Below are 24,558 nucleotides of genomic sequence, written 5' to 3'. Positions count from 1 at the left end.
TTTTTTTTTTTTTTTTTTTTTTTTTTTTTTTTTTTCAAATACAAGGTCACTGAAATCCTGAAGTGGTTAGAGTTTTGAGAAAGGAAAAAAGTGCTTAAGTCCATCGTATGATGCAGCTTGGACACGGCAATGTTTGGGAATGACTCACAGCATTCAGAAAAGCTTTTTAGAATCTGCACTTATTTTGGGTCACATATCAAAATGAGGCCATGTAATTTGCTTTTAGTGTCTCAGAATGCTTGCTTTAAGAGAAGATTCTAATCAGAAGTCTGGATATAATGTTCATGCTTTTTGGCATATATGTGCTGACTCTCGTTGATGCGTTTTCAACGTCCTCCGATGGATAGTGTTTTGAAAAAAGATGGTTACATAGCTTTTTTTCCAGCCCTAATTTTTGCAATTTAGGTCATTTAGTAACTGCATATGTCTCAGATTTAGCTTAAAAGCTAGGATTCTAGAGGGAATTCACTAGATTGGAAAAAGTCTCTATTTTATTTTACCATTCTATACAATATGGGATTTTTAAAAATGATAAACCTGAAAATACAGATGTCACTGAAAGGCAGTTTCCACACTTGTAATTGTGGATAACACCGCACACTTGGATGAATGTATGTATTCCTTCCGTTTCTGTTTTAGATCCTACATGAAGCAAACTTTCATTGCTGTTTTAGATTATCTGTCATATACGCAAACTGGAATCTTATAAGCACATATGTAGCTTTTATGCTTAGAAGGCTTGTCGTGACGCTGTCTTCCTGCATACAGTCAACACCATTTGAAACACCACTGACCTGCAGTGCACGACTATGGGCCCAGCACTGGGAGGGTTGGACAGCTTCACTCTCCGGATAAAGGAAAGAAGCCCTGTAGCGTGGTACGGAACTCCATGGTCAGGCCAGCCAGTGAAGTGGAACTGTTTAACTTCACGGATTTCATTATATGCCCTCTGTGCAAAGATGGAAAAGAATGCTTTCAAAAGGTCCCAAAGGAAACCAACTAAAGACAATTATGGGTACTAGATTTGAGTGATGGTGATAAGAATTAAACACTTATCAGACATGCCTTTTCTAAAAAAAGATATTGGCCTAACATGGCCATCTTATGAACTTACATTTCTTGTCAGAAAATTGCCACAAAAGCAAGAAAATTAGAAGTTTTTTTCAGTTCTCCGAGTTTGGATATATTTTTACTTACCATGACAGCCTGCTTCTTACAGGGAGTGACAACACATGAAATTATTTTGGGGGAAAGGAGGAAATGGGAAAGCCCTCCTGACCCAGTGTACTGAGTCTCTGAGTGCAGATTTCAATGCCTTGCTTATCCATGTTGAAAACAGTTTTGAAGCAGAGCATGCAGAATTTTGCACGACAATTTTACATTAGATTGGTTTGTGAAAATAGACAGCTAAACTGCTCTTTGGGTAGATGATTTTTTCTTAGCTCTGTGAAGTCATTCAGTGCACAGAGTATTATTTGTGGTAACACACAGGACGAAGGAAGTAAAGCATCTGTTGCCGCTCCTCTCTCCTAATGGGTTAATTGAAGGGAACCCTTAGACGAACAACTGAAAAGCTGTCTCCTTCTACTTTGTTAAGAGATGCTTGTGGATTTGAGGAGGCACAGAGTAGACAGTGCAAATATAATATCGAGAAATTTATTTTTAAAGACCCATTTGTAGAAAAGGAAAAAAAAATCATAACAAATCTGTATTATTCTAACTTTCCTGTGAGCTGCCAGTGAAGATATCAGTCTCACTTGTTCAATCAGAAAAGGCAAAAACATAGGAACTAAATAAATCAAATTGAGAATGCAGTCTGTCTTTAGAGTCTGCTTTATAGAAGCCAGTGTTAATGAAAGCTTGGAAGCTAGTGATCATGTCTTGTAATTCTTTTCAATTCCAATTCTGGGCACAACAAACTGTAAAAGAAGGGCTCAACAAATAATTTTAATAGTCCTATGATGGGGCTGGAGAAATGGCTCAGCAGTGAAGAGCACTAACTGCTCTTGCAGAGAACCTGGGTTTCGTTTCCAGCACCCACATGGCAGCTAACAGTAATCCAGAACTCCAGTTCCAGGGGATTCAACTCCCTCTTCTGACTTCCACGAGCACTAAATGACACAGATGCACTTAGATACATGAAGGAGATACACTCATACACATAAAAAAAAAAAAAAATTCCCATAATAAAAGTCATCCTGAAATCAAAGAAATGGGAAAATCACCTTCTTTGCTACTTTTTACTTCCTCTATATTAACTGTTTTGCCAGAGTGACTATATGGATGATGGTCTCATTTTCCTCCTGGTCCATGTATGAGATTTCCTTTTTATAAGTAATTTTTCCTATCTGGCAGTGGACATTCCCCTAGGAGTCTTTTATTTTAAATTTTCTGCACAGCTGGTGGTGTAGTTCAATAGTAGATCATTTGCCTAATATGCATAAGGGCCTAGATTCAATTTCTAGCACTGAAAAAAAATAAACAAGTAAATAAATGAATTTCTGACTAATGACCAAATATGTGCCTTCCTCCCCAAATCATCAATTTTAGTTCTAAATAACAATTAAAAAGTTGAAAGGCAAATTCAGTGGTATTCTATTTAGAACTGTTAATACCCCATACTCTGGGACATAGTGTAATTTTCTGTCCACTCATGTATTATTTTAAGACCTTCACTATACTTTTGTGTTTTATTCAGTTAGGACTGATGTCTTCTTAAATATATTCAAGGATATTTTGGAACATCTTATTATTATGAAAGAAATTTTCATATCTTTTATGATTATTGTTAATAAAGTAGTTCTACAATATATTAATATTACATTGAATAACTCATTTAAGTAAATGTTATTAGTTTCTTCTAAAAGGTACTATCTTTCCTTTTTTGGTATAAAATCTTTTTCATTAAAATATTTTTGGCTTTAAAAAAATTGTTACATAGTTCATTCCTTTTGCTATCTAATTTGCTAAAATTTCCAAAAATATTGAATGCTAGTGTGAATGATTATCTTCATCACTAATAAGACAATGGGACCCTCTGAATTAGTTTAATAAACTAGCAGTCTATTTTTCTACTCCTTAACATGTACTAGTTATTACTGTCACATTTTTATTTAGGAAGTTTCCTTATTTTCCTAGAGTATTACTACAAATGGCTCTTAAATACATTACATTAAATCCATGAACCTGGTAATATAATTTGCTCCTTTAATATCCTGGCACAATGATAGATTTCCCATGACAGTTGAAATATTTTCATATTCCTAGAAAAGTCATAATAGTTCATGCTACAATGTTTTCTTAATACACAGCTGGATTCTATGTTTCAATTTTTTTTTAATCTTCTTCACATTTTGAATGAAAATGGCCATTTTTGTGTATTTAGAAGATGACAAAATCACCATTATGTGAGCATTCCTATTCTATTTTGTTGATTTTGATGGTCTATGAGTAAAACTGTTTGAATAACATGGGCTTTTCCCATTCTTTAAAAGGATAAAAACCCCGCAAGTAAGAAAAAAACATAGCTCCACTTTCATGGTAAATTTAACAATTATTTTCTTTTCTTCCGACCATCTGTTCACCCTTCTCTTTTTGGGCTAATTTTTGAGGATCAAAATTTACTAGACGATCAGTAGGTCTGAATTAAGATATATGTCAAAGTTCATGCATGTATGTGAGTGCATCATGTGCATGTAACGCCTGCACAGGCCAGGACAGAGTGTCAGATTCCCTGGAACTGGATTTAGGGATGGTTGTTAGCCATTATGTGGGTGCTGGGAACTGAACCTGCATCCTCTGTAAGAGTAGCCAGTGCTCTTAACCACTCAGCCAACTCTTTAGGCCCATCACACATGATTTACAAAATAACTTTTCTAATGTTAACTATAACTACAGTTATATAGTCTTTGTTTTCTAATATAGGGTACTTTATATAATATCTCAACATTTTCAGTGTGTCTCATTTAGAACTCACTGGGATTTAAGTATTTTATTGATCTTTTCATGAAAAGATTCCTGGTTGGTGTTCCTTCTTAAAAAAAAAACACACTATTGATTTATTTATTTATTATCTATCTATCTACCTATCTATCTATCTATCTATCTATCTATCTATCTATGTATCTATCATCTATCTATCTATCTATCTATCTATCTATCTATCTATCTATCTATGTATCTATCATCTATCAATCATCTATTTATTTATATTTTATGTGTATGAGTGTTTTGCCTGGATGTATGTAGGTGCAGTATGTGCATGCAATGCCCACAGAGGTCAGAAGACGTCAGATTCCCTGGAACTTGACTTACAGATGGTTGTTAGCCATTATGTGGGTGCTGGGAATCAAACCTATGTCCTCTGCAAGAACAGTCAGTGCTCTTAACCAGTGAACCATTGCTCCAGGTCTGGTGTTCCTCCTTAATACATAAATTTACTTTGTTCTACTAATATTTTCTTGCTTTTTTTAAAAAAAAATTGATTTGTTGATTTTTATTTTATGTGTATGAGTGTCACGCCTACATGAGTGTAAGTGCACCCATGTCATGCAATGCATGTGGGGTGTCGGATCACCTGAAACTGAAGTTATTGACAGTTGTAAGCTGCCTTGTAGGTGCTGAGATTTGAAGCTTGGTCTTCTACAAGAGCAGCCAATGCTCTTAGCTGCTGAGCCATCTCTCCAGCCCCTATTTCCTTGTTTTCTAAATTTATGACTTTTTTTCATAGATGACAATCATTCATGAACACAACTTTTTCTTAGAGGACAAATTGTGATGAATTTTCATAGAAGCTGTTAATCAATATAATTTTAGTTTTGAAACAACCATTTAAGGGTTATTCAGAGAAACATTTGGTGATTTCTAAGAGCATTAGTTGTTGTTTTGCTATTGCTTTCTATTAGATTTTGGAAACACCTCTCCTTTATTGCAATCAATTAAAGTTTCCTTCATGTCTAAGTTCATTTAAGATAATTCGTGTTCTGCATTCTCTCTATGGGCCCAACATAGACATTCATTAAACCAAGCTTAGTGGGTTTGTTGAAGTCTTCTGTGTCTATGCTTATCTTATTCTATTAACTTTACCGATTTGTCTAGGAATTTTCCATTCATATTTTAGCATTGTAATTGTGTTATTCTGATGATGTTTATTTCTATTTAATTATTACCTTTACTACCTTTTTCATGTTGGAAAAATTTCAAGTATCACTGGCAAAGAATAGTATTTCCAGGTCACATATTTATAATTTAATTATTTCTCTACCACTTCATGTTTATGGTTATCTACAGTTTTCCAAGAATACAAGTAAAGATGTTGTATATAAATAAAACCCCTGAATTTAGACTTACATAAAATCTTCTGAAATGTTGCAAAGTTTTAAAATTCTATGAATGAATGCTATAATGATTTACAGAGGGCTTAAAACAATTTAACTATCATCACTAGCATATGCAAATATCTAAGTGATCATACACAATGAGGATGTTTATTCATTGTAAAAAATTCTTGTTCGTTTGATAGTACAAAGTAGTATATCCATATTCATTAAACATTTTTAATAGGCATTTTAGTGGATGCTTGTCTTCAGAGATCATAGTGTTTTCTTTTCTATTTGCATTAATCTATGAATTGATGTTCTTGATAGTCATAGGTTTGTGTGTGCCTTTTAATATTTTTTGATACAGGTAAGCGTACACTCCTGAGTGGTCAGATCTATTGTTTCTGAAGCATCCTCTGGTTCTGGCTCCCACTTCCATCACTTCTATTGACCTCCCTGCCTTATTTCTTCACCTTGAACTCAGTGGGTCACAAAAGAAACGCAGACATGAATGTGGGAAAAGAGCTAGTAGGGAGGGAGTGGGATTGATGGGGGTGGGAGGTGAGAGTAATTAAAACAAATTTCATACATATATGAAAAATTCAAAGAACAAACTTAACTAACCAAACCAAATCAAACCAAACAAACAAACAAAAACAAACAAACAAACAAACAAACAAAAACTGATTCAAGGCCCTTCAATGAGCATGGGACTCAAACTAAAATCATTGTATGGCCACACTGGCTCTGCGATTTCTCTGACTTCATTGGTATTTCTTTTCCTTTTACTTGCCTATCTCTGAATGCTGACCTATGGTTCATTTCTCCTCAGAAAAGGGAGAAGTCAGCTTTCATGCTATCATATGACTCTTACTTTTGAAGGAAGCACTCACACCCTTGCTTCTTTCAGGTCCATACGTTAATTAAAATGCATTCTTCCCTGATCACCCTTTTTCTAACATTCTGAAACATTTCCTGTTCTACCTCAATAATATTCCCTATCTCAATCCCAAAGGCTATTTCACCATGTTGTGTTCATGTCATGTAACATATCTGATTATTTTCAATTATTGCATGCCTTGCTTCAACCAAGGACTCCCCTGAGAGTGATTTTAACCTGTGTCCCAAGGTTTACAAAATATGACAAGAATTGCAGAATGAATGTATTTCATGTTATTATTGAAACAAACCTGGCAGAGATTTTTAAGAGAAAAAGTTTCATTATATATGTTTTTAAATAAAATTGTATAATGCTTACCCTTTCCAAGGTGAATGTCCTGACTACGTATTCAGCAAGTGGTTCCATTTCTACACAGGTCACTTTGAAGTCACCATAAACTTCAGTATCATCAGGCCAATATTTATAGCATTTAACCTAAAAGACGAAAAGGATATATAGGTACAAGTAGGCATGAACACATACCCATACACGTTAGCTAATGTGATATCATTCCAATGATAAACCTTTGGTCCACGATTCAAATAACCACAGCTGAAAAAATGTCACACAGCCAGCGGTGGTGGCACATGCTTTCAACATGATCACTCAAGGCAGAGACAGGCTGATCTCTCTAAGATTGATGCCAGTCTGCTCTATATAGTAAGCTCTAGATTAGTTGGGGCTACAGAAAGACTCTGTCTCAAATCACCTCAACCCCCCAAAATTATACAAAAAACAGACTCTGTGAACTTTCAAAAAAAACCTAACATTAATAATGAAACTTGATTTTAGTAGAAAATTAAATCTTTTATAGTTACTCAATGAGAGATCAAACATTTCTCAATCATTGAAGGTTCAATCAGAAGCATTCAATTGAAATGTTATGCCTATGAAATATTCTTAAGAAATTGAATATTTTCTTTTACATGTTGCTTTTCAACTATACTCATATGTATGAAAAAAAAATTTTTTTCCCTTACCCGGCCAACTTCAACTAAATTAGTGACCATCACAATGCAAGCAGACTGCTCTTGCCAGACCATTCTCCAGAAATCATAGACAGTTTCATGAACTGGACCTATAAACAAATTAATTTGCACAATACTGTAAGAGAAATTTTATAGTTAATTAGAAGCTTAGATTACATAAAAAGCAGAGTTCATTAGTTCAAAAGTTTACTGAAAAAGATATAAGTGCATATGTATAGATGAAAGTTATATAGCAAAAAGCACAGTGGCAGGTGAATGAAACCTCCTTTTGAGTTGCTGGTCAGGGTAGTCCAAGAGATTTCTAAAATAATGCATACTATTGCCACAAGCCCTTGATTTCTTCCCAGTCTTGATGGTGAGACCTTATTGCTGAAGACACTACATACTTTGAAACAAGACTTGGAGTACTTGAGCTAGAACTGATCTGGAAGCCTCCTCCCTGAAGATTAGCTCCCATAGTATCAGAAGATACTATGCAAACTGTCAAGGGAGAAAACCAATAAATGATTCCATCCAGGTGTAAAGTGTATGAACTACCATTCTGACCCAGAAAATAATCTCTACTGGTGCATTTTTATCTCGAGGGTAATCAGCAGCTGTCTAAATGGACTTAAGGACTGCTCAAGTGGAGGGAACTCATGTGTGGTACTGTAAACATAGCCAAATACATGGCTGGAGATGTTATAGAGCCTATAGAAAAACCTACTTTTGTCACATCACTAGACCAATGTAATTTCTTACTATATTCTAAATATGCATTCTTATATTTACAGACAAGTATATCTCTCATGACTCATCAAAGAGGCTTCTTTTTGCAATAGATGGAGACTATTACAAAGTTCCACAACTGGTGAAATGCAGAGAATAAGTGTCTGTGAGGTGCCTGGCCCTAAGTGACACCTCTATGGTGCAACATCTACATCTAAGGCTCAGGGAACATAGCAGAACAGGGGGTGAAATGAATGTTAATGCACTTCTCAACTCTCACCAGTGAAGCTTCCTAATGCAACAGATGGCGAATAATCCAGAAATCCACAACTGGCCAAAGTGAAAGTGCAGAGAACACGAGACTGCAGAGTACTTCTCCCTAAGTAGGACACCGACAACAAACTTCTGCCACCAAAGGCTCAGGGACCATTGTGGATGAGGGGCCAGAAACAGTGTAAGAGCCAGAGGTGGATGACAACAAGGAAACAGAGTTTTCCAGACAGCTGGGAAGTTACTCATATGAACTCAGAGCAATGGTAACAGCAGGCACAAGGCCCATGCAAGCTCAAGCCAGACAAAATCCCAGCATAGAAATGGGGAAGTGGGTAAGAAATCCCCCAACCTTAGGTGAGGAAAAAATAACTGCTGGGAGAGGAGAGAGTTGCTTTTCTCTAAGGGTGTGACACTAAATGGCTAGCCAGGTTCCAGTGAATGGATAAAAACTGAAGGATATTTGTGACACAAACTTGACTTGATAGACCTTAATATATTGGCAGTGTATATGAAATCTGGTGAGGACAATAAGGGTGATGCAGATAGGGGAGGGGTCCAAATATGATATTTTATTTACTACTTTCATTTTATGTGTATGAGTGTATTGTCTGCATGTATATTAGTGCATCCATGTCATGCAATGCCTGTGGAGGTCAGAAGACGGCACTGGATTTCCCCAGAACTGAAATTATGGATGTTGTTAGTGGGTGCTGGGAATTAAACCTGGGTCCCCTGCAAGAGAAGCCAGTGCTCTTAACCGCTAAGCCATCTCTCCAGCCCCAGTGATTAAAATATTGTATGAAATTTGAAAAAAATTGAATAAAAAATTTAAAATCAGAGTTCTTAAAACAAGCTAAAGAAGATAAAACTAGTTCAAAGTGCCACTGAAACCAAAGAATTCATATCTGAATTCTTTTTAAAAAATTTTATTTATTATTTTTATTTTATGTGTATGTGTGTATTGCCTGCATGTAGGTAAGTGCACCTGTGTTGTGCAATGCCCGTGGAGGACAGAAGAGGCTGTCGGATCCCCTGGAACTGGAGTTATGGACAGTTGTTAGCTGCCATGTGGGTACTGGAATTCGAACCCAGGTATTCTGCAAGAACAGTTAGTGTTCTAACTGCTGAGCCTTCTCTCCAGCCCCAATATCTGAATTCTTAATACATGAAAAATCATATACATATACAGACTTTTAAAAAATTATCTTCTAGGCTTAGCAATTCTTTTTATGTTCAATTTAGTTTAATTTGTACATAAAAACATAAAATCTGTACAACTTAATGAGGTAATAATGTCTCAATATATAGATATATTGTGCAGTGTTAGCAGACTTAGTAATTTTAAGAAGGTACTAATGCTTTCTAGAGTATTTATACCCTCTTAAGTCTCTCCACACCATCTTTAAGTAGGTGTGGAAAACAGTACTCTCATAACATCAAAAGAGCAGCAGATATCACCAATTAGATAAAGGTCCATCACTTCTAAATACTTTAGACTTAAAAGTTAATGAAGGGCTGGAGAGATGGCACGGCGGTTAAGAACACTGGTTGTTCTTGCAGAAGACCCAGGTTCGAATCCCAGCACCCACATGGCAGCTAAGAACTGTCCATGACTCCAACAGCCTCTTCTGACCTCTGTGGGCATTGCATGACATGGGCGCGCTTACCTACATGCAGGTAAAACACGCATACACATAAAAAAAAAAAGTTAATGAAAAAGTATCCTTACATATAAGGACATATCCTAACATTATACATGATCATCTCTAACCTATAAACACACACACTGGGTTCTACTTTACTCAGAACCACAAAACTAGAATAATGTTTATCACAATGGTGCATCTTTCTAACTGAAAAGAATACTCAACTAAACATAATTACTAAGACAAATGAGAAAGCCCTTAGAAAATGACCTCTGTTAAAAGAGCAAATAATGGGTTATACATATAGTTCAGTGGTAGAGCATTTGCCTAACAAGAACAAGGTCCAAGATTCTGTTCTCAGCACTGAGGGAGGTTAAAAAAAACATGCTGGGTGTGGTGGTGCATGCCTTTAATCCCAGGACTTGGGAGGCAGAGGCAGGCAGATCTCTGTGAGTTCAAGGCCAGCCTGGTCTACATAGTGAGTTCCAGGACAGCTGGGGCTACAGGGAGACCCTGTCTCAAAAAGACCACCCCCCAGAAAAAAACACACCAAAAAAAAAAAACCACATTGGGGCTGGAGAGACAGCTCAGTGGTTAAGAGCACTGGCTGCTCTTGTAGAGGACCCCAGTTTGATTTCCAGAACCCACATAGTAGCCCTCAACCATCCGTAACTCCAGTTCCAGGGGGATATGATACCCTCTTCTGACCTCCTCAGTCATTGTACATGGGAGCTCTGACATACATGCAGGCAACATACTCATACACATAAAATAAAAATAATACATAAAATATTTTTTAAAAATAAAGGAGCAAATCTGTCTTTTCAGTTTCCTCGTATATAAGGAGATATTTGTTTGTTTGGATACTTTTATTTCTCAGTGCATCACTGTAAGATTTACCCACTTCTTATTTTCCATGAGGAATAAGCTTAACTAAATTCCCTCCAGCTCTGTGTTTTGCTTCAGTCTTGATTTGTCAGAAATTGCTGGAAGACAGTATACTATCTCATCACCACAATGTTGGTCTTGGGTCTCACTACATTGCAGGCTGACAAAGTCTGCTGCAAGAAGAGAGACTCCTAACACAGGAAGAGAGTCTACTTCTTCTTTATCAAATAAGTTATACCTCTTCCCAGCACTACTGAATGGTGCTTTGAGATTATCTGGTCCTCAAAGATCAAATAAAAAAATCAACCAGAGGCTTTTAATTAAAACAGAATCAAGATTAAACTTATACAAAATTTTAACAAATAAAATATCTGTATTATACAAATGAGTAAGAACTAAAATTTTAAAACAAAAAATTAAAGAAAATTTCTACTGGATCAATAAGTAAGTTTATTTATATGCAATTTAAGAGAAAGTTTACCTTGGGTTGCAATGTAGTGGCTTGGTCTCTGATAGCCCTAAAATAAGGAAAAAAAATGGTTATCATTTTTACATTAGTATTAAAATTAAATAAATGAAGGCATAAAAAGATGAAGACAACCACCTGTTAAGATTAAGTTATAGTAAAAAGACCAGAAATAAGAAGTGAACATAGAGTTCACTTCCCAAACCTATGTGATATGAAAGGTCAACAGAAGACAAAGTGTAAATATTTTAAAGCCTCTGATTAGAATATATATTGTATAATTGAATTTTTTTTGCCATGAAATAACCTCAGAGATTTTGTTTGGTTTCAGTAAAATGTTTATGCCTTCATGTAAATGTTTAAACATTCATTCCTGGTAAAATTTTGTTTAAAAACATTAATTTTTATTGTATCATCCAAAGTACAACACACTGCATTACAAATGGACGAGGACATATTAGAACCAGAAAAGAAAAAAAAACAGAACATTCCAATGTTAGAGCTGGACAATGCATGCGTGTCTCAAATCAAAGTCCTGAAGAGATTTATTTTTATTTTTAACGTTTTTTGGTAATAGTCCTGTTCCTTATTATGTTCAGGAATCAGCAAAAACTATTTTGCGTGTGCTGATTATGCTAATTTAAACACATGTAAGTGTAGGTACACACATATATAGGGGAAAAATTTTTTCAGAACTTTACTTTTTCTTGGATAAAAAAGTTTAGTACTTTCTAATTTTTAGTGTGCAAATGCTATGTGAAAATTTAATACTTTTCAGAACTATTTGTGTGTTATTGATCTCAAATGGTTTAACTTGCCATAGACGAGTTGAAAAAAAAATTGATGACATGGTAAGGTTAAGTTGTAAGTTTGCTTTACTTTTAACTAGGGGATTTATTAGGAGTCTGAAGATTTGTACAGATTTTGGTGAGGGCAACTCAGAACACAGACAAATGAATGTGGAGGGAGGTTTCTAACCTAAACGCTGAATGCTGTGTGCATTATACTACAGAAAATGCTGAAGATGCCAAGTTAATGTCAAAATAGCAGAATGTTTTATGGAAATTTTTAATGAAATATTTACTATTCACATATATATTTCAAGTAAAATAAACAAATAAGAGAAAGAAATTATGATTGTGTACTAAATAATTAGCCAAAAATACACTGGGAGAGGTTGGATAACAAGTTTTATTTAGAACACAGTCCAACCCTATGAATGGTAAAATGGTATTGTAATAAAGCTACATTGTGTATGTATCAAAGCAGATAACCCAGGTTAAATAAGACGGAAAGACAATTAGGAAGCTGTAAGTAAAATGTTGATTTCTTTTACTCTACAGAGAAAATTAGTTTAGTTTTTCATGTTGATTCATCTAACAAATTTAAAAACTGAACAAGAATAAAATTATGATGAAATATTTAACCAATACACTCATATATTATTCTTTATTATTCTTAATACATTAAACCAACTAGTTATAATTATCAAAAGAACTGAAAACATGACATTTATAAGTGTGATGAAAATTATTTCCTATTAATAAAAATTAGAAAAGGTTGGATCTTATATTTCATCTTCACTATAGAAATGCTGTATCTATATTTTATAATGCTGTACTATATTTTTTGGAGACAGGGTCTCTCTGTGGCCCCAGCTGGCCTGGAACTCACTATATAGAACAGGCTGGCCTTGATCTCTCAGAGATCGTCCTGCATCTGCCTCTCAAGTGCTGGGATTAAAGGAGTGTACCACTACAACTGGCTGTAGTACATTTTGACTTAGAAATATGCATAGCTTGATTCAATTCATTTCAGCACTTTGATTTAAATTATGAAAAATAAATGAAACTCAGAGACTGCCAAATGTATGCTGGGCACTTTGCTGACTGTTCAATCCTTGTTACTTCACGTCATTCTAATAGCAAAGTGATGAGGTTAATACTACTATCACATCCCCTGTGAAGTTGAGAAAACTGAAGCACAAAGCAGTAACACTCCCAAGAGCTCCAGTATGGTTTTAAGATTTATTATTATTACTTTTAAAATTTTATGTGTATGGTTGTTTGTCTGCATGCGTGTATAGTACCACATGCATGTCTGGTTCCCATGAGAGTCAGAAGAGGGTGGTGAATACCTTGCAACTGGAGTTACATTTGTCATGTGCATGCTGGGAACTGAACTAGCAAGTGCTCTTAACTGCTAAGCTATCTCTCCAGCCCTTTCAGTGTGATTTTAAATGAAGGAATAGAGCCAAAGAGCCTGCCCTCCATATATATATATATATTATATATATGATAATGTTTTGCCTCCTTGGCAAGTTTTTATTTGATTTGATACTTCCCTTAAATAAAAAATTTTCCTCTACATATATGTATGTAACCAAAATTTAAATACAATAGATGGTGAAAACAGACTTTCAGTTGTATGACTGGAAGAATTGTATTACTTTACAAGCCAAAATCACACACCACAAAATAGTCTCCCTACTCATCATATTTATTTAGTCCAAGCTGGCCTTGAACTGACTGTGTAGCCAAGGATGCCTCTGCATGTCTTATCTTCCTGCCTCCACCTCCCAAGTGCTGGGATTGCAGGCAAATGCCACCATACCTGCTTTATGCAGTACTGGGGATTGAACTCAGGGCTTCATGCATGCTTGGCAAGCATTCTACCAATTGAGCTACATCCCCAGCCCCATCCTTCCTTATTTTTAACATCAGAAGTCAAACATAAAGAACAAAATTTCAAAGCACTAATACACATACTATCCAGCTTCTCACATATGCTTGGGAAAGGGTAAGAATAAAAGCCCAAAACAAAGCTCATCAACAAATAAAAGTCAAATACATAACAAATTATTGAAGCTGAAAATAGCCCTGTTTTTCTACACAAGAAAAGGGAGGGAGATAAAATAGATCTTTAACATGTGAAAGAATTACAAAGAAACGAAACATAGATATACTATATGAGACTAATTCAGTGAAGCATGCAGAAATAACTAGTAGTAAACATTAGTAGTAACTGTGATTAATAGTATTTATATTAAATATTGATCATAGGGTGCTGTTATTTACATATAGTGGTACTTACATCCCTGTACAGCCAAATCTACAGCCCAAACCAAAGTCAGGTGTGAAAGAAAGCACAACAGCGTCAGTAAGTACTAGGATGTAGAACAAGGAAGAAAAGTGTACAATTTGTTCTTTATTTTAAAGCTAGCAATCATTTTACAACTAATAACAAGCAACAAGGTTCACAGATGTAAGCTGATAAAGTGGCTGGGCATAAACACACACCGTGAGGACACTTACATCGATGTAGTTGGCATTAATGTAATCCGAAGAAGGATCATCCTCCACGGGCTGCAAAATGACTCTGGAGTGATCATCTGAAACATTTAGATAACCAAATGAAAGCTATTAAAACACCTCCATTTCAAGATATTTTCACGGGGAGAGGCTTAAAAAAATTTGGTCTTTATACTTCATACTTGTCAATATTCTGGAAAATTTACTACTATCAAATAATTTCGGTCACCTAAGGGAAAAGCAAGAACTGTACTGAGATCATTACTTACTCCAATTACAGTTGTGAAGACAGATTCAGTGGCTTGCCTCTCATAGCAAGAAGTTTGTAGGGAACATGTCATGGTCTTGACTGCAGAATCAGACTTGCCTAATTTCTAATTTTGTTTCTCAGGCATGGTTTTATTGGGTAAGTTCCTTTGCATTTTTTGGTTGCATGAGCCACAGAACTAAGCTGTGAATTTTGAACCCACTCCTTACCGCATTCCTTGAGAGACAGGCTAAATTTTAATGTATTTTATTTCATTAACATTTTTTAAATTATTTACTTTATTTATTTCATTAAAATTTAAAAAAATATTTTATGTTGTTTGGCATGGTGGCACACACCTTTAATCCCAGCACTTGGGAGGCAGAGGCAGGAGGATCTCTGTGAGTTCCAGGCCAGCCTGGTCTATGGCGAGTTCCAGGGCTAAAGGGAAACCCTGTGTCAAAAAGCCCAAAAAGTTTTAAATTATTTTATGTGTATGAGTGCTAAATGCCTGCATGTATGTAAGTGCATCTATGAGATGCAATGCCCACTGAGGACAGAAGAGGGTGTCAGATCCCCTGGAACTGGAGTTAAAGATGGTTGTTAGCTGCCATGTGGGTGCTGAGACTTGAACCCAGGTCTTCTGCAAGAACAGCCAGTGCTCTTAAGTGCATAGCCATCTCTCCAGCCTCAATTTTAATGTATTTTAGATAGTTTAATTTAAATTCAGAATAGAATGGTTTAAGGAGATCAACTAATTATAAGTCACACCATCTACTACTCTCCTCACTGCTCTCATGGCTGCTAACAGTGAACTCTTCTTACTGCTCCCAAAGTTGCAAATGGTAATGACATGGCTTCTTGCATGTATGCCTCATGAAAACTTCATCCAAGGAAATTCTGAATAATTAACAATATCGATCAATTGGAGTTGCCCCCAGGTAAGGGAAAAAGGCATGTGGACAGAGTACCTCTGCAACTCTGAATACGTTTGAATGGAGTGTTACACCAATTCCTAACTAAAAAGAACTTTCTATTATTCTGAATATTCTTAGCCATTTGATAACAATCCTGATATACTTTGTGCAAAAATGTGAAATGAAATAGGAAGCTATCTCCACAGAGTAAAGTCTAAGCGAATTAATGAGGGTGATGGCAATTCCAGAGTCACTAATAGCCAATGTTGTTTTAATATCTAATAGATTACTTAAAAGGCATCTAAGATTCTCTTAAAATTAAAACCATGAAAGTTGCAATCACTATGTATCTTAGTATCAAAATGTAACACATATTTTCCAAGAATTTTGATAGGAACTTACATGCTATAATGTTTCCATATCGGTTTTTTGCTCTATTTTGATCTTTTTTAGCCACATCCCAAGATGCTGACTGACCTTCAAAGAAGCTCTGGAAAAAAAGTAAGTCAAAAAGCAGATCAAATTTAATTCTGTTCTTCAAAACAGGTTTATCTGTTTTGAAAATTAAAATGGTGAAAGTCACATTCTTGGATAGTTGGGGGGTGGGGGGAGGCAGGAATGCCTACAGTAGTGAGTTTCATTCTCAGACCTCAAGCCTGGCTTGTGAGGTGCATGTTTATTCATCTTGGGTAGGGTTGAGTTCAAGTTCAAGACAAAAAGTAACTTTAGAGAAAAATAGAACCTTGAAAATATATCAAATTTAAGATAGTTATACTTTTGTGAGTTAGAAATAGAAACAGCATCATTCTTTTCAAAACATACTGAATAACATATCAAAACTTTCAAAATCTACTTTTAATAAGTATCTTTCACATGTGTGCTCATTAGCATTTATAACAGAAAAAAAGCTCAGTTTTCTTTGATGATTATTCATTAAATCACATGCAATCCATCATATTTCAGTTTCTATGACAATCATGAAAAGGACTGAGTCCTACAATGGACATATGAAAATTATTGAGTCCTTTTTCTAAGAATCTAGAAACAGATGAATTTGTCGACTGGTTTAATTACCATATGCAGTAATTTAAAATATGGGTAAAGATCTTTTTTTAGCAGAAAATCTTTGTTCAACACAGAAAGCAGGGTCTTCAAAGAGTCAGCAGTCTTTGAAGCAAAGTACACAGGAATACACATGCTATAAACCAAAGAACTAGCTCTGGCAGGGTATTCTAATTCGTGTCTTTCAGCATATACCTAAAAGCAACATTCAAAATTTAAAGACAATAAGCAATCTGTAGATAAAAAGGTGAAACTCAAAAGACTGGTCTTTGAGATAAAGTATTGCCTGATGATGTTGTTTAAGTGTGTGTGTGTGGGGGGGGGGGCGCCAGGCTGGGTTGGTAGTACAGACCAGCTATGTGCACCAGACTGAAATTTCTAGCTAAGTGAAGGGCGGTAAGAAGCTTTTCCTTTTTTGCTGTTTTTATGGGAATGTTTGGCTTAAATAATTTCCTTTGTAAGATAAATCCTGGTATTTTGTTGTGAGTGGGAAAGGGAAATATGTTGGAAGAATTTCCCACATGCATTTTTGGATGTAGTTTACTTGACTTGTGTTGATCTGTTAGCTATAACAAGCTAATAGTATAGGACATTAAGCTGAATGGAAAACAACACATTTAATGCATCACCTTTGTCAATTAGAGGGTCCATAAACAAAGAGAGAAATTTAAGTCAATCAAATGATAGCATCTGTTACTGTACAGGGCAACTCCAGGTATCCTGTCCTTGATTTATGAACAGGAACATGTAAGGAGGATCTAACAAAGTATTTAAATTGAATGCTGAAATGTTATGGACTCCAACATCAAAAATCATAATGAATGTAGTCCAAGATAAATTCCTGGGAAGTGGTCCTTTCTTTTACACCCCCCCACAATCCATTAATAGACCTGATTTCACATCCATAAATGCTGGATTAGAGAGGCTGTATTCTCTTGCTATGTTAAAGGGAGGAAAGTGCTACATTCCACTGAGTACCATGTTGAATACAGTATTGAAGTTTTCACCTCATATTCCTCTTTGAATCCATAGCTGTCAGATGTCTTCATGAGATTAATGTGCTGCAGTAAGTCGGCCACCCTGATGGCTGGGTGCAGCTGTCCTGTCTGGTAAGGGGACTCTGTCCCCTCACAGAGGTAACGAGGAACATCCAGAAGGCGACTAGACTCTGCTGTGGCGCTGTGGTTCTCATCTGGCAGATTTCATATTCCAGAAGATTAAAAAAGAGATAAAGTTATCTTGTTTAATATATATCCATGCAAGGAAAATTTTAAGACCTTACGATCTTTCTGATCACAGAAGGGAAAGAAAAGCCAGCCAATGCCGTCTTGGGCAACATCTCCAATAAAGACAAAGCTTTTGCCTTTCATTTTGGCTCAAGGGTTGAGGTCAGGGTATAGTATGTATCAGCAACACAGCACATGCTGGGAGAGGCAGGGAGACATCAGATCACTTTTAAAAAGTGCACTTTTAAAAAGACATTTAGTTGAGTCATTTTTGTTTTAGCATTTGGAGTTATAGCAGTATAGGCTGGGACCAGAGGATCAGGTTTTCAACTGGAAAAATGTTTTCTCTGTTGAGTTCAGTGAACTCTTTTCCACCAATATTTCAGCCTCCCTCAGAGACCCCAATTAGGCAACCCATCGTCACGGGGGGCTGCTCTCCTATCCCTTCCCTTACTCTATTATCTGGGTTTCCCAGCACAGTACGCCCTGCACTGGGAACGCAGGCACAGAATGTCCTCCAATCCCATTCTCTTTTTCAGAAACTGCAAGGGTGTGATCCACTGGATTCATGTTGCTAGTAGTGCTGTTTTAATTGTTAACATACTTTGACTCTTCTGGCTACCATGTGAGAGAAACCAGGTGTGCTGGAGCAAAACGTGGGTACCTCCCTTGTACTTCCTTTTGGCTCTTCCATGCTGAATTACAAGGCTACTTCTTAATGCTTCCCAAACCTCTGGTTTCCTGGACATCATTTTACTTGCTCTATGTTTAAATCATTGATTTACTTTGTTTTCTTTCCTAAATTATGAATGCTTAGGGACAGACTCATGTTTTCCCTTTTTTTAAAAAAAAAAAACAAAACATTTATTTATTTTTATTTTATGTGTATGTGTGTATTGCCTGCATGTAGGTAAGTGCACCCATGTTGTGCAATGCCCACAGAGGTCAAAAGAGGCTGTCAGATACCCTGGGACTGGAGTTACAGACAGTTGTTAGCTGCCATGTGGGTTATAGGATTCAAACTCAGGTCCTCTGCAAGAACAACCAGTGTTCTTAACTGCTGAGCCATCTTTCCAGCCCTTCCCTTTATTCTTATTATGTATCAGGAGTTCAAGAAACACTTTAATGGATCAGTTAGTTAGAAAATCAGTTGAATCCCTCACCATCCACATTTAGGTGTAGGCCCCACCACAATGGTTTTAGTTGAAAATGGAAAGAAACTTTTAATTCTTTCTGGCATAAGGAGGAAGAAAAGAACAAGAACATCTTGCCTATGAAGAATAAACAGTATTTTAATGACCAAAGTACTAATCATTACAATGAAAAACATGCTTATATTTATCACATTTTAACTTACCACTTTAAAAAAAAACAAACAAATGTTTGAAGGAGTGTTACTTTGAAAAGCATAATACTGTCATAATCATTAACAGAAAAGAAAGTACACTTTTAGGGGAACTTTTAAGTGATAATGCATACTATAGAGAATGATATTTAATTAACAGTTAAACATATTTCAAGTGCTGGTACATTTGCCTGTTCTATCGCCAACTCTACAAATAGGATATGGCAAAAAATGAATTGTTGTCCCCATGATAAACATTTTTTCTTCCTGGAGAAGGAAAAAAAAAAAAGAACCCTACAATCAGATTTGTGTGCCTCTATAATTTAGCTTGATTGCATTTAACTTTACCCTCTCTTATTAAACTGAATGTCTTTCTCATTTTTGGCATTCATTTCTAAAAATATCACACACTGAATAAAAAGCAAACCAAAACACAACAACAACAAAAAAGACCCCTAATAGAATCTGTTGTGACCTAACCACCCAAGAGAATTATTGCCTTTTATTCAGGCTCTGCCCACCCCTCTGCACACAGACATTTGTTAGCAAACATTATTCGGTGAAGTTACCTCTGTTTACTCTTACAGTATAGTCAATGACTCTACCTTCACTAAAATATTACAATCAATAGACTGACATAAGGAATATAACATCTCTCAGTAAAATTAAATTCAAAAGCAACTGGTTTAGGCACTATCACAAAATATACAATTGAAGAGGGGTGGCAAAACTACCAGATAATGTGAGGGAGATAGGACTGTGATCACCCAGGCCTGTGGTAAGCTAGCCAGGGCTCTGTGGAGCAGAACTCATCTCCTATCTACTGGGGCAGCAGAAGTTTTACAGTTTTAAGAGACTCAGAGAAAAACAGAAAATTTACCCAAATTGCAGATCTTACAGATGATTGTCTTTCAGTTGGAAACAGACAGTGTCTTTTCTGTTGCATTAAGCGTTAATACAATAGTACAACATGCAGTAAGGTCTTTAAAATAATCACATATGAATTATTAAGCTCAGTACATTTCCACCTCATTAAACTGCCTAATATTGTGGCTACTAGTGAGGGTACATGTACTGATCATTATCCTTATTACACACCGAAGAATAACAACTTCAACTATGTCTTGATTGAAAGGTTTTCTAGAGTTCTTTGTAATATACTTACCAGTTATAGGGACTTAAACCCAATGAAGCAGTAAAACACACACACACACACAAAAACAAAAATATGAATCAATATGAAAAATTTCTAAGCCTTTTAAAATCTTTAAATAGATATAAATACTAAGCAATATTTGAAGTAATTTTCAAAAATTGCTTTATAAATACAGAGTGAATTGGATGCAAAACAACCATAAACATCACAACTCTAAGAATGATGAAAAATGGAACAAATTATTCTGGTATCTAGTAGGATTAATGAGATTTAGCTTTCAAAGAATGCCAATGATTTTTAAATCAACAAGTTTTATTTTCAAAATGAAATAAAATGCATAATGTGAGTTTATATAAACAGGTCAGATGACATTATTATGCTAGTTCTACCCTATCCCTTCTTATTTGGGAAATGATTAGAATTGATTAGCCTTTAAGCTCACGAGCATTGACTCATTTTCTCTTTAAAAATTCTGTGTAAAAAGTGTGGTAGAGTTGCTATGCTGTTTTAATACTGGAAAAGTGAACCTGTAAAGTACTTTTCTGAATTCATATTGCAAATCCAGAAGGAGCCTGAGATTTGTACCTAATTCTACATGCTCTTAGAAAATTCTTACAATAAACTTTAACATTTAGGTAACCCATTTTTCCCCAGAATGGCTGTTAATTTAATTTTAAATGAACTCTACTTATTAACTCAATATTGATCCTACTCTACAGTTCTCAACAGAAGATGGCATATGTAGAGACATTTGGTACCTCCCCAGCGATCATCACTCATGGCTCCTCCCTACATAATCAGGTCACCTGTTGCAATAAATGTCCCAATTCTCGTTCCTCTCACTGCTGATATGATAGTGCAGTCAAGGTACAGAACCTTTTAGAACATCTGTCACTTGTAACAACTATAACATTATAGTTCCTAATAATTATTACAGTGAATAAGTATGTTTTACTTAATTGAATTAGCTGTACCATTCAAAATATTTTATAATGTAATTTAAAATTGAATAAATATATAACCAATAGAATGATAAGCTGAAGCTTACATGTTCACAAGAAATACTAAATATAAATAAATAACAAACATAACATTGGGTGATTTTTGAGATGTACTTATTGAAAGTTTCCATGTTTCTTTGGGTAAGTATTAATTAGAAACGCTAGGGTATAACTAATATAGAACTCGTGAACATATAGTGCAAGCTGGCTATAACCACTGGTGGGTAATTTATTGAGAAATAAGAAGCAATTTAAAATGAAACTCACTCAATTCTGAAATATCTAACTAGGTTTAAAATTTAATGCAATTTTACAGTTGAAGAGGCCTGAATCTTCACAAGCAACACCAGTCACCTTAGATGTTACCTTGGTAAACCCAGCAGCTTGTTTTAAGTTTTTGAAACAAAGTACTATTTATTCTGTAATGTTTACATGCAACATCAAACCCCACAGCAAGATTCTAGCAACTTTACCTGCATTAGGAGATTCTTAGTAAAGACAAAATAAAAGCAAACAGAGTCCTCATGTTCACTTACAAATGGATTCTTTAGCTGCCATAAAGTTAGGAGGATTTAGAAAATCCTTTGCCTAAAATACACTTTCCCGCATAAGCCTGTTTTTCAGTCACGAATGGCCCCTGCGAACTGAGGCATTTGGTTCATGCCACGAACCTGGATATTTTCACATTAGTCATCTATTATGAGCAGCTGAAGATTTGTACCAAGCCTAATACAACTAAAATCTAAAGCATGTGTTGCTTCAAACAGTGTGCTCTGAGATTTCGATTAAGCTCTTTTTTTTTTTGGTCTTTTTGAGACAGGGTCTCCCTGTAGCCTCAGCAGTCCTGGAACTATGTGGACCAGGCTGGCCTTGAACTCACCGAGATCCGCCTGCCTCTGCCTCCCAAGTGCTGGGATTAAAGGCATGCCCCACCACACCTCTCGATTAAGCTCTTTAAATTAACTAGATCTGAATGTGTTGAACAGAATTGTCTTTCTTAGGACCATGCTTGTTTATCTGAAACATCAGTTCCTTTCCGAAAGGCAAACCATCACTATGTGGACAAAGCTACAACCCATGCAAGGAGTTGTGATTCATGCAAAACAATAAAATACAATAAAAACTGGTGGTAAAGATTTTGGTCCTCACCTAACACAGCAGTTGGCACAAGAGGCTCATTAGGCACTGTGGGAAAACAAAGCTCATGAAGGAACGCATTGCTCTAGAACTATATTTTCTTTATAATAGATTTATATTTTCTCATGAAACATAATTACAACATATACTTCAATTACATTATTCTGCAAGGGTAAAAATAAAGTTCCTCTTTCCATCTAGGATTATCTTAAAGCATCAAGAAATTTGTATCTGTAATTATAGTTCAGGGCTCTGGTCAAATTAAAAAGCCAGATTATATAACTTGACATTATATAGATTATAACATTAGGGGAAAAGAAACCATTCATTTTACATCTATTAAGAAGACATTCAGAGAAATAAAGACCTCGAATTCACTCTAAATCATTTTTTTTCCAGTTAATGGTGGGAAGTAGGTTTAATCCTTTCTCTGCATTTCTAAGTGGATACTTACAGTCACACTCCCAGAACTGACACTTTCCTTTACAGCCATAGAATCCTGAACTTGACGGATCTCAAAATTGACTCCTTCTAGTCAGGTACTAACATGGGCAATATAAAGGAAAGTCTGTGGACCAGAAATGCACAGACACCTACAACTGATTTAATATGGAATCAAGTACTTAGAGAGATGGGATACTCATATTTTAAGAAAATTTCCTTTCAACAGTAATAGAATTTTATATCATTCCCTATCATTCATCTTATAATGAAATAAAAATAAGATAGATCAGAAAGGCCCTGTCATGATTAAAACTGAATTCCAAAATGACTAATATAGTACTTTCAACTTCGATTCAGTGCAGAAATATACCAGGAAAATTGACAGCCTACTGTACACAAGACCAATAATTATTGAAAATTTTCACCAAGTTGAAGGCTTCAGAAAAAATTCCCTTTTGAAACGACTTAAGGCACACAACCTAAAATACTGCACAACCTTGCTGCTGCACGTTTATAATTTGCATAGGAAGTAATAACTCTGATGTTTACTTCTTGCCATACACCATGTTCTCCAAGTTGGGATAAGCATCTCTCTACATCTGTGACGAAAATACCTTGTATACAAAATATCAATGACAAACTTGATTTATTCACTTCAAGCATCAATTTTACTTAAAGATGTGAAGATATTAGGTAGGTTAACTTAAATTTAACTACCTTAAATAAAGATACTTTGGAAGGGTAAACCATGTAGGAAATTTGAAGATAAGTGGTATTACTATTTTTGAGACAACTATTTAAATGGACTTCATTGGAAACATTTTAAATACTTTAAAAGCACACACGTCAACATGAGCAATTTTGAAAGTATGTATGTATGTGTGAATGGATGGACAGATGCAGCATAGATTTTACTCTTCTCTGCAGGTCAATCAACTCATGTAAAGTTTTAGATTTCACACCAGATCTTTAGAAACATATAGACCAATCTATCCTGAGGTTAACTGTTTTTGTTTATGTGTTTGTTGCATGAGTGTGGATAAGTTCACATGTGTGTGGGCATGTGCCCGTCTGGGTCTAAAGTCGGCACTAGGTGTCTTTTCCACCCTCTCATCACATTATGTATTGAGGCAAGTTCTCTCACTAAGCCTGGAGCTCACTAATTCCAGCTAGACTAACCAGTCAGTTTGCCCTGGGATCCTCTGTCTCTGCTTTGCAGTGCTGGGATTACAGATAGCTTCCATGCCTGCCCAGCTTTTATGTGGGTTCTAGGGATCTGAATTCTGGTTTTTGTGCTTGCATGGCAAACCTTTATCCAATGAGTGATCGTCCCATCTCTGAGGTTAAATTTTTAGTGCTGAAATTCCCCTTGATCATACTAAATTATCTTAATGTAATAACTATTTATGCAACTAATTCCTAGAAAGAATTAGTTTCTTGTTATCTCAAGAGAAACTATCTTCTATGAAGAAAGAGGCTTTCTA

The 24,558-nt window shown here is 35.6% G+C and overlaps 1 protein-coding gene across 7 annotated transcripts in view; it reads right to left on the bottom strand.

Annotated features, from left to right (window-relative positions):
* The window catches only part of Ptprk (protein tyrosine phosphatase receptor type K), a 573,501-nt gene that overhangs the window by 13,229 nt on the left and 535,714 nt on the right, over positions 1-24,558 (bottom strand). For 2 of the 7 annotated variants that reach the window (XM_008854748.3, XM_008854751.2), the window contains 10 exons: positions 22,643-22,678; positions 20,502-20,513; positions 17,773-17,957; positions 16,106-16,193; positions 14,543-14,619; positions 14,322-14,339; positions 11,244-11,280; positions 7,239-7,336; positions 6,577-6,693; positions 795-949 (listed from right to left, as the gene is read on the bottom strand). In XM_008854748.3, coding sequence (XP_008852970.1) covers positions 795-949; positions 6,577-6,693; positions 7,239-7,336; positions 11,244-11,280; positions 14,322-14,339; positions 14,543-14,619; positions 16,106-16,193; positions 17,773-17,957; positions 20,502-20,513; positions 22,643-22,678 — 823 coding nt within the window. Of the gene's footprint in view, positions 1-794; positions 950-6,576; positions 6,694-7,238; positions 7,337-11,243; positions 11,281-14,321; positions 14,340-14,542; positions 14,620-16,105; positions 16,194-17,772; positions 17,958-19,425; positions 19,604-20,501; positions 20,514-22,642; positions 22,679-24,558 lie in introns of those variants that run through there. The other 5 variants (XM_008854752.2, XM_029556995.1, XM_008854753.2 and 2 more) reach the window with 3 other exon arrangements.

Source organism: Nannospalax galili, unplaced genomic scaffold, assembly GCF_000622305.1.
Source record: "Nannospalax galili isolate Female #2095 unplaced genomic scaffold, S.galili_v1.0 scaffold327, whole genome shotgun sequence".
Classification (NCBI taxonomy): Eukaryota; Metazoa; Chordata; class Mammalia; order Rodentia; family Spalacidae; genus Nannospalax; species Nannospalax galili.
The sequence above is the reverse complement of the archived record's forward strand: the minus strand, read 5'-3'. Positions and strand labels throughout refer to the sequence as shown.